The sequence below is a fragment of the Ostrea edulis genome, chromosome 3, assembly GCF_947568905.1.
Source record: "Ostrea edulis chromosome 3, xbOstEdul1.1, whole genome shotgun sequence".
NCBI classification, from domain to species: Eukaryota; Metazoa; Mollusca; class Bivalvia; order Ostreida; family Ostreidae; genus Ostrea; species Ostrea edulis.
The window spans coordinates 27,155,190-27,182,768 of record NC_079166.1 but is presented as its reverse complement, the minus strand read 5'-3'; the positions used below and the strand labels follow the sequence as shown (position 1 = coordinate 27,182,768).

At 35.4% G+C, this 27,579-nt stretch overlaps 2 protein-coding genes across 6 annotated transcripts; one reads left to right on the top strand and one right to left on the bottom strand.

Annotated features, from left to right (window-relative positions):
* Window positions 1-3,132: 3,132 nt before the first annotated feature.
* Window positions 3,133-16,618, top strand: LOC125673496 (putative ferric-chelate reductase 1). Of its 5 annotated transcripts, XM_048910091.2 has the most exons (14): window positions 3,180-3,270; window positions 5,407-5,510; window positions 6,934-7,178; window positions 7,561-7,758; window positions 8,980-9,075; window positions 9,796-9,943; window positions 10,871-10,990; window positions 13,127-13,242; window positions 13,327-13,413; window positions 13,725-13,805; window positions 14,018-14,117; window positions 14,347-14,493; window positions 14,645-14,718; window positions 15,062-16,618. In XM_048910091.2, exons 3-14 carry the CDS (start codon window positions 7,149-7,151, stop codon window positions 15,161-15,163), a joined length of 1,299 nt encoding a protein of 432 aa, XP_048766048.1. In that variant the 5' UTR covers window positions 3,180-3,270; window positions 5,407-5,510; window positions 6,934-7,148; the 3' UTR covers window positions 15,164-16,618. The 5 variants fall into 5 exon arrangements, with proteins under 5 accessions (XP_048766046.1, XP_048766047.1, XP_048766050.1 ...); XM_048910090.2 differs by lacking the exon at window positions 5,407-5,510 and having other exon boundaries at window positions 3,146-3,270; XM_048910093.2 differs by lacking the exon at window positions 6,934-7,178 and having other exon boundaries at window positions 3,176-3,270.
* Window positions 16,619-19,959: 3,341 nt separating this feature from the next.
* On the bottom strand, window positions 19,960-24,598 carry LOC125673514 (carboxylesterase 1C-like). The gene is made up of 2 exons (XM_048910125.2): window positions 23,042-24,598; window positions 19,960-21,951 (listed from the first exon to the last, which is right to left on the bottom strand). The coding sequence occupies exons 1-2, from the start codon at window positions 24,595-24,597 to the stop codon at window positions 21,777-21,779; spliced, it is 1,731 nt and encodes a 576-aa protein (XP_048766082.2). The 5' UTR covers window position 24,598; the 3' UTR covers window positions 19,960-21,776.
* Between the last annotated feature and the right edge of the window lie 2,981 nt (window positions 24,599-27,579).

Below are 27,579 nucleotides of genomic sequence, written 5' to 3'. Positions count from 1 at the left end.
TTCTCAGTCACCCCGATTCAGAGGAGTGACCTTAAATTCCCTATCACCACCACCTTGATGACCTAGTATGCAATTAACTTAACGAAAGAGATCTTCCTGCAGACAAATTGGAAATAGCACGGACAACCAATGATCAAACCCGCATGTCCATTCTCTTGTCATCTCAGTGCACCAAAACGTAGCGTAACATATCGGATAAAACTAGCAGTATGTTAGCAGATTTTTTTTTTATGTCGTCCGACTTTTAATGTTCTATTTTATATTGTGTGTATATCGCACTTTAAAAAATTGTTTTAAACTCGTACCTATATGGATGAGTTGGTCAATTTTATCATTTATCCACACGAACCGTAGGCGGTATTGCATTTTGTTAATTTACTCACCTCTCGAAATATGTCAACACAAAAAGTGAACTACTTAAAAGACATCATACTCTGGAACCTTTTTCCACTTAATCTATCACTTACCTTTAACCTCCTACGACCGGAATTTCGAAATAAAAGGGACAAGTCACCGATTAATACAGATTTGTCAATACGTTGGATACTAATATTTTGAGAGTTTTTCCCAGATTAAAACTGGCATCTCTCCCTGGATACTTCTACTTCTGACGAAATCAGTTATCGTCTTCTCTAACCGTCTAAAGAGAAAGATGTTCTCCGAACTTTCGATCAATTCTGGAAAGTCTTATCCTTAAAAATCTGTCCCTTTATGTTCCTTATTATCTCTTTCTGAGGGCACAAGGTCCATTTCCATCTCAAACCTATCCATCACTGGTCGTGTCTGTTTATTCTATTTTTTTTTTATATTATGTGCTTTTTCAATCCTTTCACAAACAGGCGAGGGACCGAGTTTTATTAAATAGACATTGTTGATAACTAAGGCGCAGTTCTCTTTTTGATGAGTAGTAAGACACATTCTTCAAATTATTCGTCTATGTGTTCTGCTCGTCCAAAAAAAAAAAACAAAAAAAAAAAAAAAACCCACCCAACTATCTCTCATGCCTTGCCATTAAATATCTGTTAATGTGTCATTAAAAGTGAAGATAAGGAACAGTGATCAATCTCGTAACTCCTTTAAGGAATACAAAGTAGAAAGTTGGGCAAACACGGACCCCTGGACACACCAGATGTGGGATCAGGTGCCTAGGAGGAGTAAGCATCCCCTGTCGACCGGTCTCAACCGCCTTGAGACCGATATCTTGAACAGGTAAACGGAGTAATCCGTAGTCAAAATCAGTATGTAAACAAAGGCCTCAAAATTGGTATGAAACACCTCAGATAGCATCTGATCCAATGATAGGTTGTATTGGCAAACTATCATCCATCTTTTCCTGTGCTTCTTTGTTTCTCCTGTGCTTCTTTGTTTCACCATCTTTGTCAATTGTGCTTTTCTTCTAAACTTAAATGCATGTTGCATAAGAATTACGATGCAACGTAATTACTATTCTCAATTTGTCCAGACTGACCAGGATTAAAGTTTATGACATCATGAAGATGACGTTGTATCACCACTTTCCGGCATTTCAACATAGAGGAATTAACATTGAACAGTTATTTTTGTTTAGAAAATATGGAACGCAGACCTGGACAAACATTTCCCTCTGCTTTATGAACAGTCATTGAATAGCCACTGCAAAGTCAATGGTTAGCACACTCCGTCATTCAGTAACGTAAATCATGAAGAGGTTCATTTACATCATTAGATAATATACTCTGTTAAATTACCGGGGGGGGGGGGGGGTAATTTACATCATTAGATAATATACTCTGTTAAATTACCGGGGGGGGGGGGGTAATTTACATCACTAGATAATATGGGGTTGGGGGTGGGGGGTTGGGGGGTGGGGGTGGGTCATTTACATCACTAGATAATATACTCTGTTAAATTACCGGGGGGGGGGGGTAATTTACATCACTAGATAATATGGGGGTGGGGGGTGGGGGTGGGGTCATCTACATCATTAGATAATATACTCTGTTAAGTCACGGGGGGGGGGTGTAATTTTTACATCACTAGATAATATACTCTGTTAAATCACGGAGGGTTGGGTGGGTGGGTGATTTACATCATTAGATAATATGCTCTGTTAAATCACGAGGGGGAGGGGGTAATTTACAAAAATAACATACTCTGTTAAATCACCAGGGAGGGGGTGGGTATTTACATCACTAGATAATATACTCTCTTAAATCACGGGGAGGTGGGTAATTTACATCACTAGATAATATACTCTGTTAAATTACGAGGGGGGGGGCTAATTTACATCTGTTAAATCACGGCCGGGGGGTGTGTGTCATTTACATCATGTAATATTGTGTTTGTCCAAAGCCGAACCCTGTATTTTCTGGAAGATTCAGAAAATGATATTCTAATTAAAGGAATACACATTGTTCAGGGCTCCATTTGATCAGAATGACGCAAAGGCAGAATCATTACGTCATAAACATGTACTACTAATGACTCTGATATCACATACAGAGTGTGTGAAATTGTATTGTCTCTGATTTGATTTTTTTTAATCTTTGAAATTTTGAATTGGCAGACAAAGTCTTTAAAATGCACAAAGTCCTGTAAGTCCAAATGTCCAAACGTATAGAAAGTGGAGATAACGACCAGTGACCCATCTCATAACTCCTATAAAGAATAAAGATGTGAGAGTTGAGTTGGATTGGATCCCTGGGAACACCATAAGTCGAATCAGATGCCTAGGAGGAGTGAGTAAGCATTGTCTACCTGTTGACCGACCACACCCGCAATACAGATGCATGTCTTGATTTAACTGAGTAATCCGTATTCAAAATAAACCTGTAGGTATTAATTAAGACAAAGATAGTGAAATTACATTAAAGTAAAACTCAGCTATTTCGAGTTTTTAAAGTTTTACGGGGCCAAAGATGTAGTTATCAGATAATCCATTGTTTGATTAAAAAGGTAAACACGATAAATGGCTACGTACCCGGTTTGATTGAATGACTCAGGAAATTTCCCGTTGATCTGGCTTCACGTGAGAGTGAAATGTCGTCCGTAATTGAGGACATTGGTGCGTGAATCGATTTTTTTAAACGAAGTAAATAAACATACAATTTTTGCGTACGCGTGACATTACGAACTTTAAATTTATCTCTAGTCAAAAGATATCGTGCCACCATCGTGTTTAAATAGGCGGCCAGTACAGAATTCAGCGATCATTCACACTTGGAGTACTAAGCGTTGAATATGAGGCTCTCCGTATGTCTATTCGTTATTATAGTAATACAATGTGTTGAGGTAAGATACCTTTTTGTTTACCATATATCTATATTTGTGTCGAGTTAAAAAGATTAATAATATCGGATTCCACATTTTGTAGAGTATAAAACTGTATGACATTGATAAAACGTTACTTTAGATCTAACTTAAAAACACTTGATGTTTTTAGAAACATATCTATCTATATTTATGAAATGCTACGAAATTCACAAAGACCTGTAATAATTAATAACCGGGGCATTGGATTTAACCCCTTTGCACTTGGAAGTCAAATTCTATAGCTCAAGTACGCTTGCTACAAACTTTTCCTTTCAAAAATTTAAAAAACGGAAACAAAAAAGTGAGAGGAATACCATGTACCGCATGAAATGGAATTTATTCTCGTTATTTTCTCAACTAAGTTTGAAAGAGTGAGGAAATTTTATATTGAGTTATATTGGGAAAGATAATATATTTTTGAACATCAAAGAGAATTTACAAGTCCTTTATTATTTTTAGGAATTTTTAAATTGATACTTATTACAACCATATAATATTTACAACCACGCGATATGTATAATTATCTACCCTAGCGTCCTTTTCAATATCAACATAATGTTCATAAAGGCATGAACTAATCAGATATATCAATATTCAATTGGGTTTCTGAATGTAATGCATCAGGAAAAGGTGTACTTTATAATTTATTTACAAATAGCTTTTTTGACGTCGAGAAATTATCTAAAAGCCAATGTACCAAGAAATATTATTCTTATATTAGCATTTAGAACAAGTAATCACAGGTTACCTATGGAGACAGGCAGATGGAGTGGTGTGCCCAGAAAACAGATAATTTGTAATTTGTAATTTATGTGAAAATGAGGTTGGGAATGAATTTCACTATATCATGACTTGTTCAGCTCTTAGGGATAGTAGAAAATTTTATTTACCTTCTAAATTCACAAACAGGCCAAATGTCATAATTTTTTTTAACTTGTTTTCATGTAAAATGTTATTTGTTGTGCGTAATGTTTCCAAATTCATAACTATAATTCCCAAGAGAGTTTCCCTTCCAGGTTAAAAATCATAAACTGTACACTCTTTCATGCATTGCATCAACTGAATTCTTTGTTTAACATTGTGTATATATGTATATCTTCTCTCTGTTGTTGTGTGCAATATGAGGACAAAATGAATTAAATTAAATTGACTGTTTCCATGAAAAGCATTAGTGACATTTCTGCACAACAATTGCCTTTATGTTCATCATTTTTGTGTTGACATATTTTTGTTTTAGACAATGCAATATTTTACATTATAATCTCTTGAAATAAAAGTCACAGATACAGGAATGAATATTGAAATTATTAAGGAATAATGAAAGAGAAAGAATGAAAGAGACAGAAAGAGATGATAGAGAGAATGAAAGAGATGATAAAGAGAATGAAAGAGACAGAAAGAGAGGCCAGAGAGAATGAGAAAGAAGCGTATATGCAATATTTAGGTTAAATTTAAACTTACCTTCACTATTTGTCGATATTTGTCAAGTAGAACTTAACCTATATTTTGATTCTATATTTCTCACCCACATAAGGGGTGAATCACCAACCGTAACTTATAGGGTCATTAATAATCATTTTCAACTGTACACATATGCGATTTAGGATGAAAAGAAAATTCGTCTCATAGAAAGCAAAATATGATTAGGAATTTGGACAGGCTTGTCTTAAAATCCTCGCATCAGGTATAGCACTTTCCAAAAATTATATACACTGTGCGGTGTGATACATTTACAGTTACATGGATTTGGGTTGGAATTTTTAAGCTTTTAAAAGTTCTGAAAATTTTGGCACTAGATTATTTTTTACTGTAAATGACTTTTAACCTACTTACATAAAATGTTAGTAATATTTTATCTTTCACAAAAGTCTTCCCGAGTAAAAGTAAATTAAGTTTTCATGAATTCGTGTAACTTACATTCTCATGTCCTATTAAAATATTTAGATGTTCTGCAAAAGGCTTCTCATTTTTGAACTTGAACAAGTTTAAGTTTAGGGTGAATTTTTTTTTCTATTTTAATTTTTTAGAAAAAGAAATTCGTTCATAAAATATCTACAATCAAAAGTGTATTAACTATGTAGTGCACCACAGTTATACAATTTGTCTATGTTTCAGTCTGGGTTATTTGTCGATGCATCTGTTCTATACAAACTAGAATTGATAAGGCTATTCCAAGTTCCGTGTATCCTTCTACCTTCAATGGAAACGAAAAATTTTAGGTCAGTTGCCTTATCATATCTCAATATGTACGCACGTACGCAAGTCGTCTGCTGCAATTTAATGTTGCCATGGTCTTTACAATATACATGTAGTATATCGAAATATTAGCTGTAATTTTCTAATGTAGTACAGGTACTATTTACAACTATAGTTTACAATTCATACAAGATTGATGTAATTATGCAATGGTAAACGTAATTGTATTAATGGTACACATGGCGTCAGTCAGAAAAATATTTCTCGAGACCTGACTTTGTAAAAAAAAAAAAAAAAAGAGAGAGAGAGAGAGAGAGAGAGAGAGAGAGAGAGAGAGAGAGAGAGAGAGAGAGAGATTAGAAATATCAAAAGGTAGTGAAGGGCAATATTATGACAATTATATTTGTTCTCTCCTGAATTATGTGTTTGTTTTGTCTCTTCAAAGGTCTAAAATTGTTTGTAGTGGGATTGTCATTCAACGATATTGGACGGATCCTTTCTCATTTTCGAGATTTTACAAGTCTTTGTCCGCAATTCGTACAAAAACAGACCAGACCTCGAATATGGCTGCGTAACAAATTATAAAGTTACGAAAAATGCGTTCAGGAGGGTCGAATATACACATTGAAATCGTCTAAAATATACCAGCGTTCGGGGGATTCGTCCCCTGGGCCCTCACCTGGGTTTTGCCTTCGACCCATTGGGGACTTTTACCCCCTGCCTACTCGGGCATCCACATCAAAAGTACCCTAGCTACGCCCCTGATTCCTATAGTTTGTCAAAGAAACGAGCCTTTATAACTTTTCCATTTGGACCTCCTGTTCACCAGAGAGTACGTGTGTAGAAAAAACCACTGCCTTTTCAGATAAGATACAACATAGAGATAGTTTATTGAAAGCACATAGGGATATACATGAAGAGGCATATCAAGCTGCACCCTCTCAACTACTGTCGACTGGACATTTATAAATCAGAGCGCATTTACTTGGAAGATCCAGGTTAAAGTATTGAATCCCTAATTGTGTATACAATTCAAAAATAACGTACACATGAATTTGTTTTTTCCCTTGTTATATACGAGCATATGATCCAGTAAAACTGTAATACGTAAGAGTTAAAAAAAAAAGAAGGCAGAAATGACATTGGGAATTCAAAACTAGATTCTATAGACAGAGAATCCACCAAACCGGAAATACTTCTCATGTTTTGTTTTGCACATTAAAAAGGTTGGGGATCAATCTGAGTGTGGGTCTAAAGGTCTTGTGTCTGTGGGGGAAAATGGAGAACGACACCTAGAATGGCCTCATTAGGGGTTGCAAGTTGAATGCATTATACAGATATTCTATAATTTCTTAATTTTGCTTAGTAATACTTATCATTGTAGTTTTAATATTGATTTGTTCTATTGGCGAAAAAGGCCAATTGATTATATCTTTTGTATTTTAGAATTGAGGGAAGAAAGTGATATTGTACTACGATATTCGTTCTACCAAAACATGGTGCATTATGGCCTAGTTCGATCATCAACTACAGTAACTAGAGCTGAACCATAGTACAATCAAGCTGCCTTTGATCGAAACCGAAAGAGGTTTTACTGCGCATGTCTGGTCTACCAAACCGCAACATATACTTACAGAATGGTTAAACGTTAGAAACCAGACATGCGCACTGAAGGTCCGGAAGCAAGCAAGGCATGTGCAATTACGTTTCGGAAGTCAACTACATGTATACAACTACTATGGTTGATGATCGAACTAGGCTTTAGTCCACATTTTCCGCACTCTGTTTAACGTTAAATGTTAAAGCTGTAAAAAAGACAGAACCTGAGCCTAAAATGCAAACGTTTCATAACTGAAGAATATGTATGAACATATGGCGTACAATGCATATCATCTGATAAATATGGCGTCCATTTTGCTAAGGATATTTTCCACCCAAAGCGTTACATAGATGCACAGATTCGACCTGGACAAAACCCCGATAGTTTTTAAGGATGCTTCTCATTTATTTTCGGGATTGTTTCATACACATACCTTAATCTACACGATTTTAATTAATTTCAATGTTTTGTAGAAAACCAACGGTTTCTCCCCAGATTCAACATGCGGGGTATCCAAAGGCTGCTTCAAATCGTACGAGTGTGGATCCGGAGATTGTACGTACCTGGTCACGTGGTACAGGAGTGGAGATCAGATGAAATTTGAGTTCACCTCTACGATTACGGGATCCAGTAAATATTTGTGCCTTGGATTTTCCGATGACGATGATATGGTAAGTAAGCTATCTGATGTGGAGCTGAACCGCAGAAAGAATTGTCATATAACAAGTTATCAAATTTTATAGCTGTTGTAACTTTTTTCTGTAGGCCAGGAATCAGAAGTGGTCATGGCTTCTTTATTGTATCTAGAATTTTTCATATGTTATGGATGTATATATATATAGATACACAATGTATAATGTCTTTTGTTATCCATAACTGGAAGAGGACATTATAAGGTTTTAGACTTGTGTTCACCAGAGAATTGTACACGTTATGTGTTTTTCTTGTTTCTTTATTGTTTGGCTTTACATACACTCGAGAATTTTTCACAGAGAAGTGCTGCAAATCTCGTCCTTTGTATGATAATCAGGACCGTAGTTCTTTATCGCGCAAATGCTTACCATGACATGAGACTTCAGATTTTAAGGTCCCATCAGAAAGATTACTTATGTCTGTGTCTGAGTATTGTGTAAGAACAAGTGAAGATAACGAACATCGATCAACCTCTGAAATCTTACAAAAGATACAAAATCAAGAGATGGGCAAACACGGACTCTAATCATACCAGAGGTGGGATCAGGTGCCGGGGGATAAGCATCCCCTGTTGACCGGTCACACCCGTCGTGAGGCACATTATCTGAACACAAACAATTGTGCGAAGAAAACCTGTGAAGGAGATTAAATTATTCTGGCTATCGGTGTCAGGGTGAGCTTGTAAAACAAGGACCACTGTTACTTACACACTGACATTGACAATTCAATATGAAATGAATTGTAACAGACACGGTGTGTATCATTTAATACCCATGATAGAATGACTAGCTGACAAATAGAAATTCAGTTTAAATAATCCCTGTTATCTTGATGCTTCCTAAGAGTGTGATGGCAATTTACATGCATTTCAATATGTTACGTCCTCCGATTTGCCTGATAGATAACACGTGGTGGGTCAGATCATGTGTGTGCGTGTGTGGTTGATGGATACATCTTATTTTGCATCTTGTTGTACGTTTTTAACCATTGTTATATTGTTTATATGTTTAATGGACACATACAATTTTACATGATCATATATTATGCGTATGGGTCATCGTTCTGTTAATTATATGTTTAATGGACAGTGACTTTGTTATTTGAATATTTGGTGGTAAATGACTGTGATGGACAATTACTCTATTATCTATTATTGTTAAATGCAAAAACCACTGAGATGGACTGTTTCTTTTTTTTAGGGTGACGACAGCACAATTGCATGTAAATATGTATCCGGAGGTGTCTCCGTGGAAGGGGGTTATAATGTGGAGGAAACCTACACAATCTTGTCTACTGTAAGTGAAAGAAATACTCTGTAGATGTCGTTATGAACTGAATGTACTGTACAGAATAGATCTAATATTTCATCTGGAAGTGGACATCAATGAGAGATGAAAATAACAATCAGTGATCAATCTTATACCTCCTATAATCAATACAAAATTAAAAGTTAGGCAAAAAGGCAAAAAACGGATCCCTGGATATACCAGAGGTGAGATCAGGTGCCTAGGAAGAGTACGCACGGCCTAACATTTGGTATGTAAAACGTATACGGTACCAATTTTGATGCACCAGATGCGCATTTCGACAAATAATGTCTCTTCAGTGATGCTCAACCGAAATGTTTGAAATCCAAAATAACTATGAAGTTTTGGAGCTAAATATAGCCAAAAACAGCGTGCCAAAAAAAAAGTGAAACATGCCAGACAGCGTTTTAGCTATTAGACATCAAAACTATACATGAACAGAATAAAGATGGAGGATCTTTAACACATGTGTTTATATATAATCTGTCAATTCATTACAAGCTGACCAGTAACATATCATGCTGGAATGTATTTTTTGACATCAGAGTTTACTTTTACGATCAATGTTGAACAGAATTGTTCAGTTTGATTGCTTTATTCAATAGATAGAATAAAAAAAAATTCCAGTTGATCCTAAAATTTCATATATAATTTCAAATAAAAATGACACAATTCAAAAGTTTGAATTCAAACTACTATTATTTACAGCCTTTGGAGAAGATATCTAATGTTGTAACCTCAGCGACCGGGTCAACCTTCACTTGTACATTTGATAGGCAAATCAATTCAACTAATACAAAAATCTTTGACCTCAACACACATTGGTACCTTTTCCTCGCGGAAGGATTCATAACTGGTAAGCAGTCTATTTCACTTTAAATCGACCCTAACTTTGGTATTTCGGATGTTATCAATGATCAGTAACGTGTAGTGTTATTTCGGATGTTATCAATGATCAGTAACGTGTAGTGTTATTTCGGATTCTATCAATGATCAGTAACGTGTAGTGTTATTTCGGATGTTATCAATGATCAGTAACGTGTAGTGTTATTTCGGATGTTATCAATGATCAGTAACGTGTAGTGTTATTTCGGATTCTATCAATGATCAGTAATGTGTAGTGTTATTTCGGATGTTATCAATGATCAGTAACGTGTAGTGTTATTTCGGATGTTATCAATGATCAGTAACGTGTAATGTTATATCGGATGTTATCAATGATCAGTAACGTGTAGTGTTATTTCGGATGTTATCAATGATCAGTAATGTGTAGTGTTATTTCGGATTCTATCAATGATCAGTAACGTGTAGTGTTATGTCAGATTCTATCAATGATCAGTAACGTGTAGTGTTATGAAATTAGTAGGAAGCTGTGGAATCCGCTTAAAGGTGATAAAATGATTTCTTCTCCGGTGTCTGACGTTCTTTATCAATGGAGAGTTATTGTACTTTGTTAATGTTGTATACAAATAATCCAACCACGTGATTATATTTGTATACTTTGTGTATTTATGGGATCTGGGTCAGAAAAAGGTCCTCAGTACGCTTTGCTTGTCGAGACTAAATGGAGCAGTCCTTCTGATGAGACCGCGAAAAACGAGGTCCCTTGTCACAGGAGGTGTGGCATGACGAAGATCTCTCCCTGCTCAAAGGCTGTAAGCGCCGAGTATAGGCCTCAATTTTTCAAACCTTCACCTGCAATGGTGACGTCTCCATATAAGTGAAAAATGTTCGAGAGGGACATTACACAATATGAAATGAATCGTTTGTTTATTTCTTTCAGACGGAGTATTACAGGAGCATTATGCCAGAAAGCCTCCCAAAAGTGAAGATGTTGTTGACATGTTTGCCTTCGAGGTCATCATTGGAGATCCACTGAATGAGAAAACTGCCAAATTACACGGTATTTATCGCAGTCTTTGTGTGTCACACACATTATAATTAACGTGGTATGACACATATTGTGACTTTATCTGTACCAATTAATTCCCTGTATATTTATAGAAACATCTGTAATGACCCCATTTTTTAACGAAAATTGAATTTCATCAATTTTCAATTGCATACTCTAGAACTCATTTTGTCTTTTGAAATGGTCCTTTTTACCATGTCTGAATTCAAATACAACAAAACAATATTTTTGCCATCATATTTTTGATTATTTCTGAAAATGGGTTATATGGCATCCCACCTCTGGTATGTCCAGGGGTCCATGTTTGCCCTACTCTTAATTTTGTATCATTTATACGAGTTATACATATATGTAAGATTATACAAGTTATACATTTATGTAAGATTGATCCCTGTTCGTTATCTTACCTTTTAATCAAGCTTCAATTTCTTAAAATCTAGTGGTCAAATATGAACCAACATCTATAACTAAAAATGCGCATGTATATTAGTGATATGCAAATATCAAATTGAAGAAAGAAAAAAGCAAAACAAAAGTTTCTGCTCTGACATTATTAAACGTTCAGAAATTGAGGAGTTATCTTTCTTGAAATAGTAAGCGCTAAACAACATAGTTATATGCAATGAATATATTTTTTTCGCCTGAAAGTTGAACTTCTATCTCAGATATGTGAGAGACGTTATTAAAAAAGAACAAGTACACAATGCTTTTATACGAATACATTTTTACAGAATTTTAATAGAGGGTATGGATTAATTTATATAAATGAAATTTATGTACATATGATTTTTGCATATGAGCAACGTAGTAAAATGAAATGAAATGCATATGTTGTTAAAATGGGTAGGGTAAATATACTTAAAACTTTGAGGGAAAAGAAAAGTGCATCCTCTTTTAAAGTCAGGATTTCGCAAATCCTATTGTCGTTAAAATTTAATGATCTAATTTGCAACACAACCTGCCATTGGGTCAAATGCTGATTGACGTATTTCATACCAATTGTTAGACCGTTATTTATGGAGATATAGGGCTCACGGAGAGTGTGACCCGTTGCCAGGGGATACTTATTCCTCTTAGGCACCTGATCCCACCTCTGGTGTGTCCAGGGGTTCGTGTTTGCCCAACTCTTTATTTTCTATCCCTTATAGGAGATATGAGATTGATCACTGTTCGTTGTCTTCACTTTTCATGTTTGGGACATCGGTATTTTAAAATGAAATATTGAAACATTTTGTATCGCTTGTAGGAGTTGTAAGATTGATCACTGTTCGTTATCTTCACTTTTCATTATAAATACAAAAGCATGTGATCTTAGTTGCATGACTAGACTGGTCGCGGTAGCTCAGTGGTAGAACGTTCACAAAGCGTGAGTTCGAGCCCTGCTAGGAAGTAAACTATAGGTAGCGATTGTTATTTTACCAAATGCTCGGAATTTAGAAGTGAGAATCATGGGTTTTTCATATGCGACCTTAAAACGGAGGCCCCAAATCACGACAGACGTGAACTCTTTTTCAAAATCCATCACTGCTATGACCCTGATTGCAAATCATCGGTTTAATGTTATGATTCATTTTTTTTTTTGCGTTTCTTTCAGGGTTATTTTTGAACAAATCATTTTAGCGCTTGTATCTCTGTAAAATATTCATATATATCATATAAAGTGTAACACAGAACTTCAACTAAAACTACCTGCATCAAAAAAGAGTTCTGTTTGTGGGTTCCTAAACTATTTGCTACATGGGTAAAATCAATTTTAATCGGACAACAATATAATTTGACTGGAATTATCGCCATTATGACGATGGCTCCTCCCCCTTGAAATGCACAGTTTTAATTGCATGATCACTTACACATCTCAACAAAAAAGGTATAATAAATTCTGGATGCACAAGTTCAATATTGTTGATATTCATTGTTTGAACATCTCAGAATGTGTCTTATCAATGTTAGTCAATGTCGTCCATTTCGGTATTTTCTTTTAGGAGGGACGTTAAGTGTAAATGAGTTGATCTTTGGAAGATATTGATGTACGAAATATGGGAATCTTCGTCTTGGATATGATTTCAAAGAAAGCCAGCTGAGAAAGACACCCGGAATGCTAGTACATATACATTATTCTTTTTCCAGGGGTACTGATGGTTCTGACGTGGATGATCTTCTCCAGTGTCGGATTAGTCATTGCTCGGTACTTCAAATCAGAATGGAGCGATAAGACAATCCTGGGACAAAAAATCTGGTTTCAGGTATACATCTGTACCATCGATACTATTCACACCAACGCGCTCAATGCCTACCGATACCATGTATAGGTATTTAATCTTTTCCAGGTTCATCGTGCTTGTATGGTATTGGTGTTATTACTAACAGTGATCTCTTTCTTCATCATTATACTTTCGGCGGAAGGATATAGAGATGTAAGTCTTTACCGGTTTAAAACACAATTTACTTTTGTGTGATGAGGCAATGTAATGTAGAATATTGATAAACCACCATGTATGACAATGATTAATCAAATCCTAGATAAACGCACCTAAGGAAACAGTGTGCTTGCCACTCTGTATTTTTTTTTTGCGAATTTTCCTATAGGGCCTAAATGTATAGGTATTGAATTTGATAGGTAACTTGCAAAGATTATTCATGAATTTTATTAAAGCATTGTGCATTCAATTGCGGCATATACTATTACTTACTTATGATAATGTAACTGATGAAATTGACCTTTCAGAATTTGGAATCTTCTGACAAAAAACATTTGAATTCTCATCCTATCCTGGGAATCGTGATTTTGATTTTGACCTGTATCAATGTAAGTATGCAGCATATTACTGACTTTATGGAAATATAGTTTTTCAAATCAGTTTCTATCTAGACATTGTTGATAACAAAACTCTTAAACATTGAATGATTAAACACGACGGTAAAACCTTGAATGATTAAACACAACGGTAAATCCTTGAATGAATAAAAATATCATACCAGCAATTCTAAGTAATATTTAAATATTTATTTCCCTTGCAGCCAATCATGTCTTTCTTCCGCTGTTCTCCGGACGACAATCGCCGTAAATACTTCAACTGGGCACATTTCATTGTAGGCGTATCCGCTCATATTTTAGCAGGTAATGCATGATTAACTTATAATACTAGTTACCAAAGTAGCATAATCATGAACCATCCATAAGTATTCTAAGTGTTATACGAAAAGTTACATGTTCATCCCTCTATTAATGCAATCAATACGTAAAGAGTAGAGTTCTTCACTAAGTAAACTAAGATTAAGGTTTTTTAAAAGTCTGGCTGATATAATTCACTACACATCAAACCTATATCTTACTTTCTTTTTTACAGTGATAAACATAATATTTGGTCTACAACTGACAAAATCCGGAGTGAAAATTGGAGCGGTTTACGTGATGTATGTGTATATAGCTGTCTACGTTCTCTTCGAGGTTTTCTTTGAAATCCTGAAAATGAGTGAACGAAGTCAAGTTCAAGGTAATCCATTCAATTTCTCTCTCTCTCTCTCTCTCTCTCTCTCTCTCTCTCTCTCTCTCTCTCTCATGTATATTCTAACGTTATTGTATTTTGGATATCTTTTGAGTATCATATTGGGAGATATACTAATTGACACATTGTATTGAATCAGATAATAAATACGACATGAACATGAAAAGGTTGGAAGACACCAACTCACAAGACAACCCGGATAGGAATCAAAAGGTACTATCATGTGAATGAATCCCAAACATCTACAATGTATATTTGTGTACATTACATTTACTCAATCAGTATTTCTCTTTAAATTAGATTGTTTCCGGTCAAATTCTTCACAAAATTATATGACATATGCCTACTTCGAATCAGGCCACATATAGAATTAAATTGATTTAAAAGACATTTCATATTGTCTTTAAAACCCTCTAAATTGTACAAATAAAGAAATGGTTAAAGACAGCACGTTAAGATAGACTGACGCTGTTAATTCATTGCTTATCTTGTTGATTTTTTTAATCAAAGCGTTTCTCTTACCGTCTTTGCTGAATGTTGTTGTCTTCTCTTCCAGTTTACTCGAATGAGGCGTATTCTACTAATTGCTCATTTGATTTCCCTCGGAATCCTATCTTTGACGGTTATAGTGTACATACTACTGGACATAGGAAAGTGAGGAGGACATCAAAAGATACTTGATGGTGTACCAAGATTGTGCAGGGAGACTAGGGTAATAGAGAGTCTTCGGAAGACATACACAAGTCTAGAAAATAGTTCATCAATCTATATAGGAACATATTTTTATGCGGAGCATTGGAAAATGTCCGCGTGCATTATCTGTGATAGAATTAGATGATCAGACTTCCGTTTATAATCCCTGAAGCCACCTTGTGGACAACTGAAATCATGTGTTGGTAATTTTGAATTCTAAGTGATCACAATTTACTCCTAATAGAAACGATATAAGACTCAACCAAACCTAAATGTTCGCTGATCACATTATAAACAATGCATTGAATTGAATTGAAACATTGAATTCTAAGTGATCACAATTTATTCTAAGGGAAACGATATAGGACTCAACCAAACCTAACTGTTCGCTGATCACATAATAAACAATGCATAATATGTCCGAGTGGTAATTTGTAGCGTGATACCTCAACAAGCTATGCATGATGGGATTATGTTAAATCTTTACTTTTGTACCAATGTTAAGATATCTCCATCCTCATGTGACTCGTCAATATCAATGGTTCAAAGTAAACACATTATGTGAATTTCCACTAAAAATAATTTGATTTAATCGATAACCATAGACAACTGTGTCTTGTTATTGTCTTGAAGGTGTCAGGCATACATAAACAGAAAAATATATCTCAAAATCAGGAAATTGAACATTTTCATAAAACAGCTTAATAAAAGTACAGAGAAACTGGTTAAGATGACAAAATTTAATGTCAACTATTTGAGAAAAAAACTGCTACTTTTTAAATATACAAATTAATTGTTGGTATCAGATTGATACTGACATACAATAGAGAACATTCCAGCATTCTGTATGCTCTGTTTTGTGGTGGGTAATATATTTTGATTTATATTTGCAATATTCACCCAAATAAAAATCGCTAAATGTTAGTACATCAATATACATATACATCGAATATATAAGACTGAAAACGAGTTCATTAAAACTTTATCCACCAAAATGAATAGTAAACCTTGTAGATCCAAATACGACAAATTTTGTTCCGCCAAATAACCGGCTATAAATAGGACTTATTGTCAGTATGTTTAAGCATGGATAATCGATTATTCATAAAAATGTAGTTTTTCAGTAACATATAGTTTACCAAACTTTTAATTATATCTATTAGATAAATTTACTCAAAAATGTATTTCAATCATGCATAAGTTTAATTAAAAAGTGATTTTGCAAAATCCATTGACGACACATCAGAATGAAGATGTCTTAATTAAAGTTTTACGATATATACATAGATCTGCAATACATGTACTTATGTCGCTGTTGTTTTTTGTTTTTTTTACGTGTTTAATGTTTTACAACAGATACGCATAATGATGTCAATTTGATTTTTTGAATACAAAATACAAAACAATTACCAAAAACGTATCCACAGTGTTAAGTTTTATTTTACTTCATGGCACACTATATTGGTTATAGAGGGTTTTGCCAATGTACTGTTTTGATTTATGGTTACAAGTATTTTACATATAATTTGATATGAAAAAATTGATCCATTGGAGGTGTACGTGTTTTTATCACGCCTTAGACAAAATTCTTGAAATCTAATTTGTCAGATCATGGTCACATGATGCCGTGAAAAAAACAATGTATCTTGCGAGAAAAATCCGTATTGAGCGAGTAATTTATTATCGGGTTCGACTTGCAGCCGTGACAAAATTGGCGAAGCGATAAGTTGTATGATATAGACCCCCACATATATAGTTAGAGGTCTTCGACGTAATAAATTCGTTACACAGTTAATTAGTGACCTGATACGGAAAAATACATGGTGTGAAAAGAACATCCGTATCGCGTTTTCTTTTCACACCATGTATTTTTCCGTATCAGGTCACTAACTAACTGTGTAACTAATAATATCCCCATAATGCGAGATATATGAGAAATTAAAAAGCACATCTCATTTGTAGTATATCAAAGGCAATATATTAATTGGTTTCAATTGAACAAACATCCCTGTGGTAAGTGTATCCGAATCTCTAGCAAGTCCCTGGTGTTGTGTTCCAGTGCAATATGTCTCCGTGCGGTGTAACATGATTATGTTCCTGTGCTCTGTTGTTACTCATTACGAAAATGTGAACAACCGTGAAGGAGAATCTTCAAACTTATTGTGCCAAATGTGGAGTAAATCAAATGTGGATTCTAAAACATTCTAGAGAACTTTTATTTAATTTGAATTTTGATTTTGACTACGGATTACTTCGTTTGCCTGATCAAGATATTGTAGGGATCACAGCTCCTAGACAACTGATCCCACCTCTAGTACATCCAAGGTTCCGTGTTTGCCAACTCTTAATTTTTTATTCATTATATGCGATTGAATACTGTTAGTTATCGTCACATTTTCCTTCAAACATTTCCCTGTGTTGTGTTAGATTCAAAGAAGTCCCCTAGCTGTTACAGACGAAGGTGTCCCCGTGAGTGCTACAGCTAAATATATCCCAGTAGTGTTAGAGACAAAGGTGTCTCCGTGAGTGTTACAGTTAGATATATCCCAGTGGTGTTAGAGACAAAGGTGTCTCCGTGAGTGTTACAGTTAGATATATCCCAGTAGTGTTAGAGACAAAGGTGTCTCCGTGAGTGTTACAGTTAGATATATCCCAGTAGTGTTAGAGACAAAGGTGTCTCCGTGAGTGTTACAGTTAGATATATCCCAGTAGTGTTAGAGACAAAGGTGTCTCCGTGAGTGTTACAGTTAGATATATCCCAGTAGTGTTAGAGACAAAGGTGTCTCCGTGAGTGTTACAGTTAGATATATCCCAGTAGTGTTAGAGACAAAGGTGTCTCCGTGAGTGTTACAGTTAGATATGTCCCAGTAGTGTTAGAGACAAAGGTGTCTCCGTGAGTGTTACAGTTAGATATATCCCAGTAGTGTTAGAGACAAAGGTGTCTCCGTGAGTGTTACAGTTAGATATATCCCAGTAGTGTTAGAGACAAAGGTGTCCCCGTGAGTGTTACAGTTAAATATATCCCAGTAGTGTTACAGTTGACCATGTTCTAGTTTTATGTTACACTCAAACATATAACCTTTTCGAATATGTTCCGACCGGTCGCGATAGCTCAGTGAAATAGTGATCGCTTCGTAACCAGAAGGTCGTGAATTCGAGTCCCACTCGTACCATGACCGCGTCAAACCTATGACGTTAGAATAGGTAGTGATTGCTCCTTCGCCAAACCCTTGACATTTAGAAATGAGAATCACGGATATAAACTTACAAACGGAGGTACCGTGTTGCGACAGACGTTGACACGGTAAAGAACCCTCACTGCTATGACCCTAAGCGTTAAGCAAATGTCTAAATTTGTGGTAGTTCACCTAAAGCTGGTGATGTCTCAATGTGAGTGAAAAATTCTTGACGGGGCGTAAAAAATTCAATCGAACATGTTCCCTTTCTGCTATAGTTAAAGATGTCCCCGTGCTGTGTTAAAGGCTTACATGTTCCTGTGTTGTCTTCGTCAAATATGTCCTCGTGTTGTGTTAGAGTTGAACATATCCACGCGCCATGTTTAAGAGAAATGTATCTCTGAAGTAAGAAATTAATGCTTTAAAAACAAACGTATGTCCAGCAGGAAGTTTCGAAATCCGAATACGGAAATACATTATCTAATGGTATTACTACATCATGAAGTTGATTTCGTCTTAATACCTCACAAAGACGAGTTTCTTTCAATCCAATTTTGCTGGCATTAGATTGCAGGTTTGATGTCTTTCTCTTCATGTGTTCCGCAAGGTGTGACAGTAGGGCAAGGTCATCTGCGTAGTCAAGATCTTCTAGATAGGAAAATAGGGTCCACCAGATGCCTGTGTTGTTTCCACTCAGGGTTGATCGCATTACCCAATCTACTGCTATCAAAAATAGGAGGGATGACATTACACAGAGTTGTCTTACCCTAGATTTCACGAGGAAGTTTGTGTCTGGTTCTCTGCCAACCGTGCATCTGAACTCGGAGTAGAAAGCTTTAATTAACTCCACTATCTTAGCTGGTATTCCATAGTGTCTTAAGATCTTCCATAAGTCTCTATGGATACTGTCAAAGGCTTTCTCAAAATCGAAAAAGTTGATAATTAATTGCCTCTGCCACTCTGTGCATTGCTCTATGATGTGTCATATAGTTACCAAATAATAAATCTAAAGGTAAAATAAAATTCGTGAAGTGGAGATATTTGAACCACCAAATAATTTGGACATCTGTACTGGAAACACATAAAATTTGATAGAGAAATTAAACGCAGATTCTGAAGTTAAAGCCTTTTTATTAAATTACAGGGGAGTTGATGGGCCTATTAAAAATCACGAAGCCTGAATACAAAACATAATAGGCGTACGGATAGCGTAGTGGTAAATACACTCGTTTTCAATCGCTACGATCCGAGATTGATCCCCGTGGCCGGCAGTAGTTATGTATGAGAAGGTATGGTAGTCGCCCGCTCGGACACGTGGGTTTCCTCCTGGTACTCCGATGTCATCCCACAAAATGACCCCTACAGCCAACACCCTTGCAAGTCAGTGAATAGTTAGTATATAGCTAATGCTCATTATTGTTGGCATGCCCGACTTTAGAAATAAAGATTAGTATTGTTATTTATACCATTTATACCATCCTCTATGTTTTATACCATAGACTGTGTTTTCCCCTCAAATCCTTCTACCAGAGTCTACTCTGCTCTGCTCTGTTTTTTTTGCCAATAGATAATAGCAACATACTTTGAGTTGAAAAAGAGCATTTATTACAAATGCCAATGTAAGTAAAAACAATATACATGTAGCAGTATTGTCCTATATAAAATGTATGTTACACCTGTCACAAGGAAAATGAGAACAATTCAAAAAGGTACATACAATACAATAAGAGCATATCTTATATTTGCCCTAATTAATATAGAGCAATCATGAACACAAAACTGTATACACACAATAAAAAACACATGACTAAAATTATTTCATTCATTATATTATAATACACAACGCTGTATTTGATATACCGTTAGACTCACAACTGGATGCGATATAATACAGATACAACATAGTAAAAGTGTTAGACTCACAACTGGATGCGATACAATAGAGTTACAACATAGTAAAAGTGTTAGACTCGACATAAAATTAACATAACACAGTATCGTTATAGTGAAAGTGTTAGACTCTGCATAGAATTAACAATGTTGTTATAGTAAAATGTGTTAAATTTCCCAATTTGCATGACATATTCATGTGTCGACATAGTAGTAGTATTGGGCTCCCATAGGATCGGATATGACACAGTGTTGATATAGTGATAGTGTTTGATCCCCCTTGCTTAGGACATAATACACCATTGACGAAGTGATATTGTTAAACTTTCTATAGGATGGGATTCAACATTTTGTTGACAGATCGGACATAATGCAATGCTGACATATTTATAGTATTAGACTCCCACTAGGATACTATACAGTGTGCCATGCCTCGGCTGTAGTACATGCACGATACTTCATTCGTACGACTATCTAATAATTTGCTAGACTTTGGTGAAAAAGTGTTCTGTTCTTAGATATCGTTATCTACCTTGCATACAGTTAGATGTGTTTTGTTTGTTGTTTACACCCTTAAAGCTTTCCCAAATTTGATGATGTTGGAATTGATGTTGAGTTTACTCTCAAGTGTTGAGACAATATACCTATCTGTGATTTTAAATTGATATCCAAGGAGTAAGTTTATAATAAAAAAAACCCAACTTTACTAAAATTTCCATATGTCTTTCAAAACATCATATTGAATTATGTTATGTTTTCCCGGATATCTGATATTTGGAAGGTGTTCCGTGATCCAGTATATTCATTCGTAGCAATGATACATCGTAAAGAAGGATGTAGCGGTCAGTCATTTTACATGATAAAATTACAAACAGGTCAATAAATAACTGAAACAAATATTGAAGATTAAAAGCGAAAAGTGTTGATAAGGGATGGTTTTCTAAATAAAACAATCAAATATCATACACTTGGAATGTGTTAGGACGCGAGGATACAGAGATGAATACAGAAAACGAACGTCTAAAGTCCGTCAAACTAATACATACACAGTAAACAGACAAAAAAGTGGTCATCCTGGTGGATTCATCGATGGCGGAGATACATCCCGGTGGGTTCAGTGGTGGTCGATATGCATTCTTGCCTTTTCGAGGACATTTTTACTAAATTATGAAGACGATTTATACATATGCTACAGAGCATAGCTAGGGAAACGTGAATTTATAACATCCATAATGCTAGGACCCATACTGTGTCATGATTAGTCAACGGCATCTCCAGACGAAAAAATATCAAACATGATAAGTATACCAGTCGACCAATGACAACCATTCATGGACTGTACTCCTGACGTTATTGTTGCATCCCTGAACCAATTATTTCCTTGTGAAATGCTAGAATTGATACCAATGAAAATAGGCCATTTCTTTTGGGTTTACAAAAGAACAAAATTAGCTGAATTGCTCTAATAAGAACTATAATACAACTAATCAATCATCAACATGGTCTAACTAACTATAATTCATCATGATTTCCTTTGGGTCGGCCTTTGTTAAGAGCTTTGGTTACAATTTCTGTGGCGCCAGGTTTCAAATTTTCTCCCCGTTTTATAGGCGTATCAAGGATAACGTATCTTTTTGCAGTGCTTTCATAGGATGGCCAATGTGGAACACTGTCGGAATTTGGATTTCTTTAAAGAAATGAAAAATATAAACATTCACTTGAAAATGTAAAATACTAGTAATTACATATTAAGTAAGTTAGCTCCCGAGCTTTTCAGTACAACTGCGCAGGATGCTACAACTAAGTATTTACTGGTTCAATATTTATCCTATTGGTGCAAGTATATCACACATTTATTGCTGAACCCTATCCAGTTGAAAAATTTGTGTCAATTCAAATTTTGAAATGGTTTGGCAGGGACTATATTTTGTGGCGGAAGGATTCATTAATCAAAATGTTCTAATTCTGGATAATATTGCAGTTTCTGTTTCATCTAATGTATCGTCTGTACATGTATTTCAGTTTCATGATTCATGATCAAGGTAGTTGAGATTTGGAACTAGTTCAAATGTAGTAATTTATTAACTTGGTGTTTTTCCAAACATAACAACAATTCTTAAAAAAGGTTTAATTAATTTACTCGAAAATTTGTATAAAAATTCAGCATTTTCGCCAATTATTCACAAATTTGATCTCCAACCCCCACTTTTTAAAGTTTCATTTTAAATTGTAAGACTAGACCTTGAAAATTGTGTAAAATTTTCGAAATTGACATTACTCCTAATATGTCCTTTTAAACTATCAATTTTAATATTATGAAGTTTTTCGTATATCAAGTGCAAAAAGGTCATTATTTATTTCTATTATTAGTATTAATTTATTTTTTATATCTGTAGTGTTAGAAGACATGATTATGCATCTATTTTAAGTAATGATTGGTTTGTGTTGCTTATGTTGTGTTGACACCGACAGGGATATCAAGTTTAATGGAAGAAATTTTAAGTGCAAAAAGGTCATATTTAGAACACTATAGCTCAATAACAATCGTTGCTATCCCAATTTTTCTTTTTAATTTCGTAATTCTCCTTCAATGTAGAAATCAAAAATACACTTCCTAAAAATTAACATTACTCCAAATCTCAGGTGCGAACCTCTTTAAGGAAAATACCATTAAACCAAACTCCTAAACTAATCTAATTGTAGTACACAAAGCTCTAAACTTTTCTTCTCCTTTGAATTATGAAAACGTTATAGAGTTTGAAACACCTATTACTTACCCATATTTCGCAAAATTAGTCCAATACTTAATTACAGTTTTAGAAAGTTGGTCAATCTCGTCCCCATCACGATTACTCATCTTTTCGGTCTGCACGTGATCGGTATTAGTCATAAACAATAGATGCAATTCCTCCTCATGCCCAGCACCCTTAATCCAGCTTGGCGGATCCATCGGTAAACACTGGATTGGGCCTGGTTTAGTGAGTAAGTATTGAAATGTTTTAGCTCTATCATTGTTCGTTGCATGAATGGACAACATGTTGTTGCTAGGCCCGATGAACCACGAGTCACCAAAGAATTCAAGAACTTTGTTACTTTGTTCATCGCGTTCTTTGTCAGAAGTGTAGAAATCACAGATTTCGTGAGTGATTTTTGGTGAGTTACCAGCGACTTTGTCAACATACACTGCAGCAAATGTTTCACATAAGACGCTTTTAGGCACGAAGTCTGACGCACCGAATTCAAACTTTTCTTGGATGTCGGGGGTCAAAAATAAAAACGCCAAATTTCCTTCTCCATCTTGTGTCCCCGACATGAAATCGATACTACGGAAGAAATGGTAAACATCATTGTCCCAAGACTTAGGATAGAATAGATTTTCTTTAATTAATTCGCCATCAATCGTTGGGATCATGCTTCCTACTTCAAAGCTGACATTCAGAGGTTTTGCAAACTCAAACATGGAGATGGCTTCAATTAAATCGTTTACAGGTATGTTTCTCAGACATTTAAGTGTCTCTTTAATACTCTCTTTACCAAGACATCCTGTTTTTAAAAATAATAATTCATTGGTTTGTTTCTCCTCTTGTCTCCTTGCAATAGTAAAGTAGTTAACCACTCCACTTTGGGAAATAACCCTTTGAAACATTCCTTCATTCGATGGGATTAGGGTGTGAAGACTCACACTCATACCTCCTGAAGAACTTCCAAATATCGTAACGGATTTAGGATTTCCTCCAAACGCTGCAATATTATTTTGAATCCACCGTAAAGCCTCGATTTGATCCCAAAGTCCGTAGTTTCCGGGCGCCAAAGCATCATGCAAAGTCAGGAATCCGAAAAGGCCCAATCTGTAATTAATTGTTGCAACAATCACATCACCACCTAACACTAATTTTTGAGGTTTAAACTGACTTGCCCCACCAGCAATAAACCCACCGCCATGTATCCAAACCATCACAGATAGTTTCCTGTCTCTTGAAATTTTCCCTGGTACGTAAATATTCAGATATAAACAATCCTCGTCGGTTTCCAATGTATCAAATCCCGGACTTGGAAAGGTCATTTGAGGACATTGAGGGGCATTGGTACCCCTTATTCCTCTGACTCCTTCCCATTCTCCAATTGGCTTTGTTTTCTGGAAACGTAGATCTCCTATCGGTGGCTGAGCGTAGGGAATTTTTATAAATCTGTATGTTTCTCCATCATCATATATCTCCTCGTATCCCCTCACCCAGCCAGAGGGAGTCTTGATCTCAACCAGATTTACGATATCCGAGGAAAGGAGGGGTGTCACCAAGTCTACACCAATCAAGGCTATGAACAAAAACATCATCGTCCCTGAAATGTAATCATCTTAGAAGGTAAAGATAGATCAAACTTACTATATCTATCAACAGTTTTTGAAAATTTAATATTTGCACAAGAGCCATAGGTTTTCATATAAGGGACTTTTATCTATTACACTTGCGTTTTCTAACTGGAAAATAAGATATACTCCACTTGAAAAGATGATGGTTTAATATACAATTTTAGGAGCGCATAAAAACCTTTGATAAGTTACGTGTACTTCTTGTTTCTTATGAGTTTCAAAAGAACAACATTAGGAGTAGGTTTATCAGAATTCATTTGCAATGATTATATGAGTATCTGGACATGATAAATGGGAAATAAAACCTATTTTTATATAAAAAAGGGTGTTTTCAATAGGAACGAGAATAGAAAAAAAATCTTAAGCATTCCTTTAAGAGTCTTTATATTTTCCTAAATAACCATTTACATATATTGATATATCAGTCGCAACAGCTCTGGTAGAGCGTTCGCCTCGTAACCGGGAGGTAGTGAAATTGTGAAACCTAACACGCAAGTATAAGTGGTGATTTCTCCTTCACCACAAGCTCGGTATTTAAAAGTGAAAATCAAATGCCTTACGGATATGACCTTACAAACGGAGTTCCGTTGTCGCGGCAGGTGTTGGTACATAGACGAACCCTCAATGCTACGGCCCTGAACACTAAGCATTGGTCTAAATTGGAGGTACTCCACCTACAACTTGTGACGTTTCAATATGAGTGAAAAATTCTCAATGGGACATAAAAGGTGATACAGTAGCTCTGGGCAGTTATCATATATCACTAATAAAAAACAGACTATTCAAACTCTTCAATATCAAGAGATAAGCAATTCTTTCATTTGAATAAAACAGTTAGTGAGTGTCTTAGATGGTAAGCAATGCAAAATCAATGGTGATAGACATTTAATTAGTTTAACAATCAAATCACTTATTTGAAGCGAACGACAGTGTCACATAAATGCATATTAATTTGTTTGCATGCTTTAACCGACCGAAGGTGAATGTAAATTTCCAGACATGAATTATGAAGGCCTGTTCCGGTATTTGGTGAAGGTACACGCCAATCGAAATATCTAAGTGAGCCTAACCTCAGTCGATATTAGGCTGGTTTGTTATCTGCCCAATGCCTATCTCAAATGGGGCACCCGTTGTTTAATTCATATTCGAAAGTTAAGACCTGTGACTTTCGTTTTTAATGCCGGACTCTTGACAAAGGAAAAGTCATTACTTCTGTTAACTTCATAGGCTGGATACGGCCTCCGGGATCGAGAATTGAACGGACAACTTCTACAAAAGTAAGCATTATAAACAGTAGGCTACAGAAACTGGTGTAAAGACGTTATATGAATTAAAAATAATCACTTCCTGTACAAGATTTCCTTCCCTTTAAACATTCAACAAACCGTTCACTATAGAGTCTGATTTTATCTAAACTGTTATTTGACATTTATTACAGCACAGGACTGCCATTATAGGAAAATGCTTCAAGATTTTACCTCTTTTGAAATGTTCCATATATCACAAATGTTGTGTCTCTGAATGTACAGTGAAATGATTCGCCGGCAATAGTTACGAAATACATGTAATCAACACCGAATACTCAGCACTATGGGATATATAGCCGAAAACGGCTTTGTGTAAAATGTTGGCAGTGAACGTTGTAGTTTGGAGTGAATGAAGTCACAATTAACTTAATTATAACTCGTTTTTTCCACCTTATTATTGGAGAGGCGGATATCATATTAATTTACTTTTTGTGCTTGACAACATGTTGCATGAGCGATACCAATATGACGACTAGACAGGCAAAACGTGATGTAAAGGTTGTGACATAGATTTACATAATGCTAGTAAATCTATCGCGGGATCAGTTAAAACAAAGATGTGAATAGTGAAGTGGATACACAGATTCAAGGATTGAATCAGGAACTATCAAGCTGATCCTATGTTACAATTCTATTTATGGAGTAAAATCTTTTTAAAAAAACGACATTTAGACTATAGTGGTGATGACCCACATTCATGTGACCTCCGTGTAGCTCTAGTCGGTCATTATGTATAAAATGCTGCTTATTTTTAAAGGCAGCACAGCAGAAACGAAGCACTAGTTGAGGATCTGATTGATTTTATATCCATGCTATTTCCCCCTCAACAGGTGTATCAAAGAAAAACAAATAAATAACAACAAACTACGTCAGCACCCCGCTGTCCATTGTCATCAAAATACTCTCCATTCATGCAAAGTGTATAACTGTGCATTCTCAATTGTGCATTTTCTTATTCCATAATTTTGTATTACTGAATTCCCGCAATCCGATACTGAAGCTGCTCAATGCCACAATATTCGAGGTCAATTGTTTATTTTGCTCTACTCTAAAGGAATTTGAACTTGCACGTGTTAAGAATCAGTAGTTCAAATTAACTGTTTGTATGGTCAAACATGAATGATTTTCATAATGTCTAGACTATTTGAAGTATTCGACCGAAATAAAGCAAATAAGGATTCCAGATATGGAGGAGTGTGAAAGCGATTGAAACATGAGATAAAGAAATAACAGAAGTGCAAGATTACACAGTTCACTCAAAACAAACACACGGAAAAGAATCCTATGCAAGTGCAAATCTTTAAACTAGATTTTTATTGTAAGCTCAGAACCGATCGTATAATGCATTTGTATGCCGGGGTATTTGTATGGTGGGACATTTGTATGGCGGGGCATTTACTAAAATCTTGATGGGAGAGTGAAATGTAATCAAATAAATGGAATCATCATTCAATGAGGATATATGACTTACACGTCAGTGAAAGGTACAGATGTATATATTTTCACATAATGGACGAGATTATCGCAAACGGTAGATAATACACTCATCGTACAGTGATGACAAAATTTCAGTGCAATATCTGTATTCATATTGAGAAAAAGTCCAGGAAATCATTTAGCCTACTTTTAACCATAAGTA

Excerpts from the sequence above, each read along its gene's own strand:
- LOC125673496 (XM_048910089.2), top strand. The coding sequence starts at position 3,220 with ATGAGGCTCTCCGTATGTCTATTCGTTATTATAGTAATACAATGTGTT. Across the intron at positions 14,118-14,346 it reads ATCCGCTCATATTTTAGCAG|TGATAAACATAATATTTGGT; the intron begins GTAATGCATGAT and ends TCTTTTTTACAG. Across the intron at positions 14,719-15,061 it reads ACCCGGATAGGAATCAAAAG|TTTACTCGAATGAGGCGTAT; the intron begins GTACTATCATGT and ends CTTCTCTTCCAG.
- LOC125673514 (XM_048910125.2), bottom strand. The coding sequence starts at position 24,597 with ATGATGTTTTTGTTCATAGCCTTGATTGGTGTAGACTTGGTGACACCC. Across the intron at positions 21,952-23,041 it reads ACTAATTTTGCGAAATATGG|AAATCCAAATTCCGACAGTG; the intron begins GTAAGTAATAGG and ends ATTTCTTTAAAG.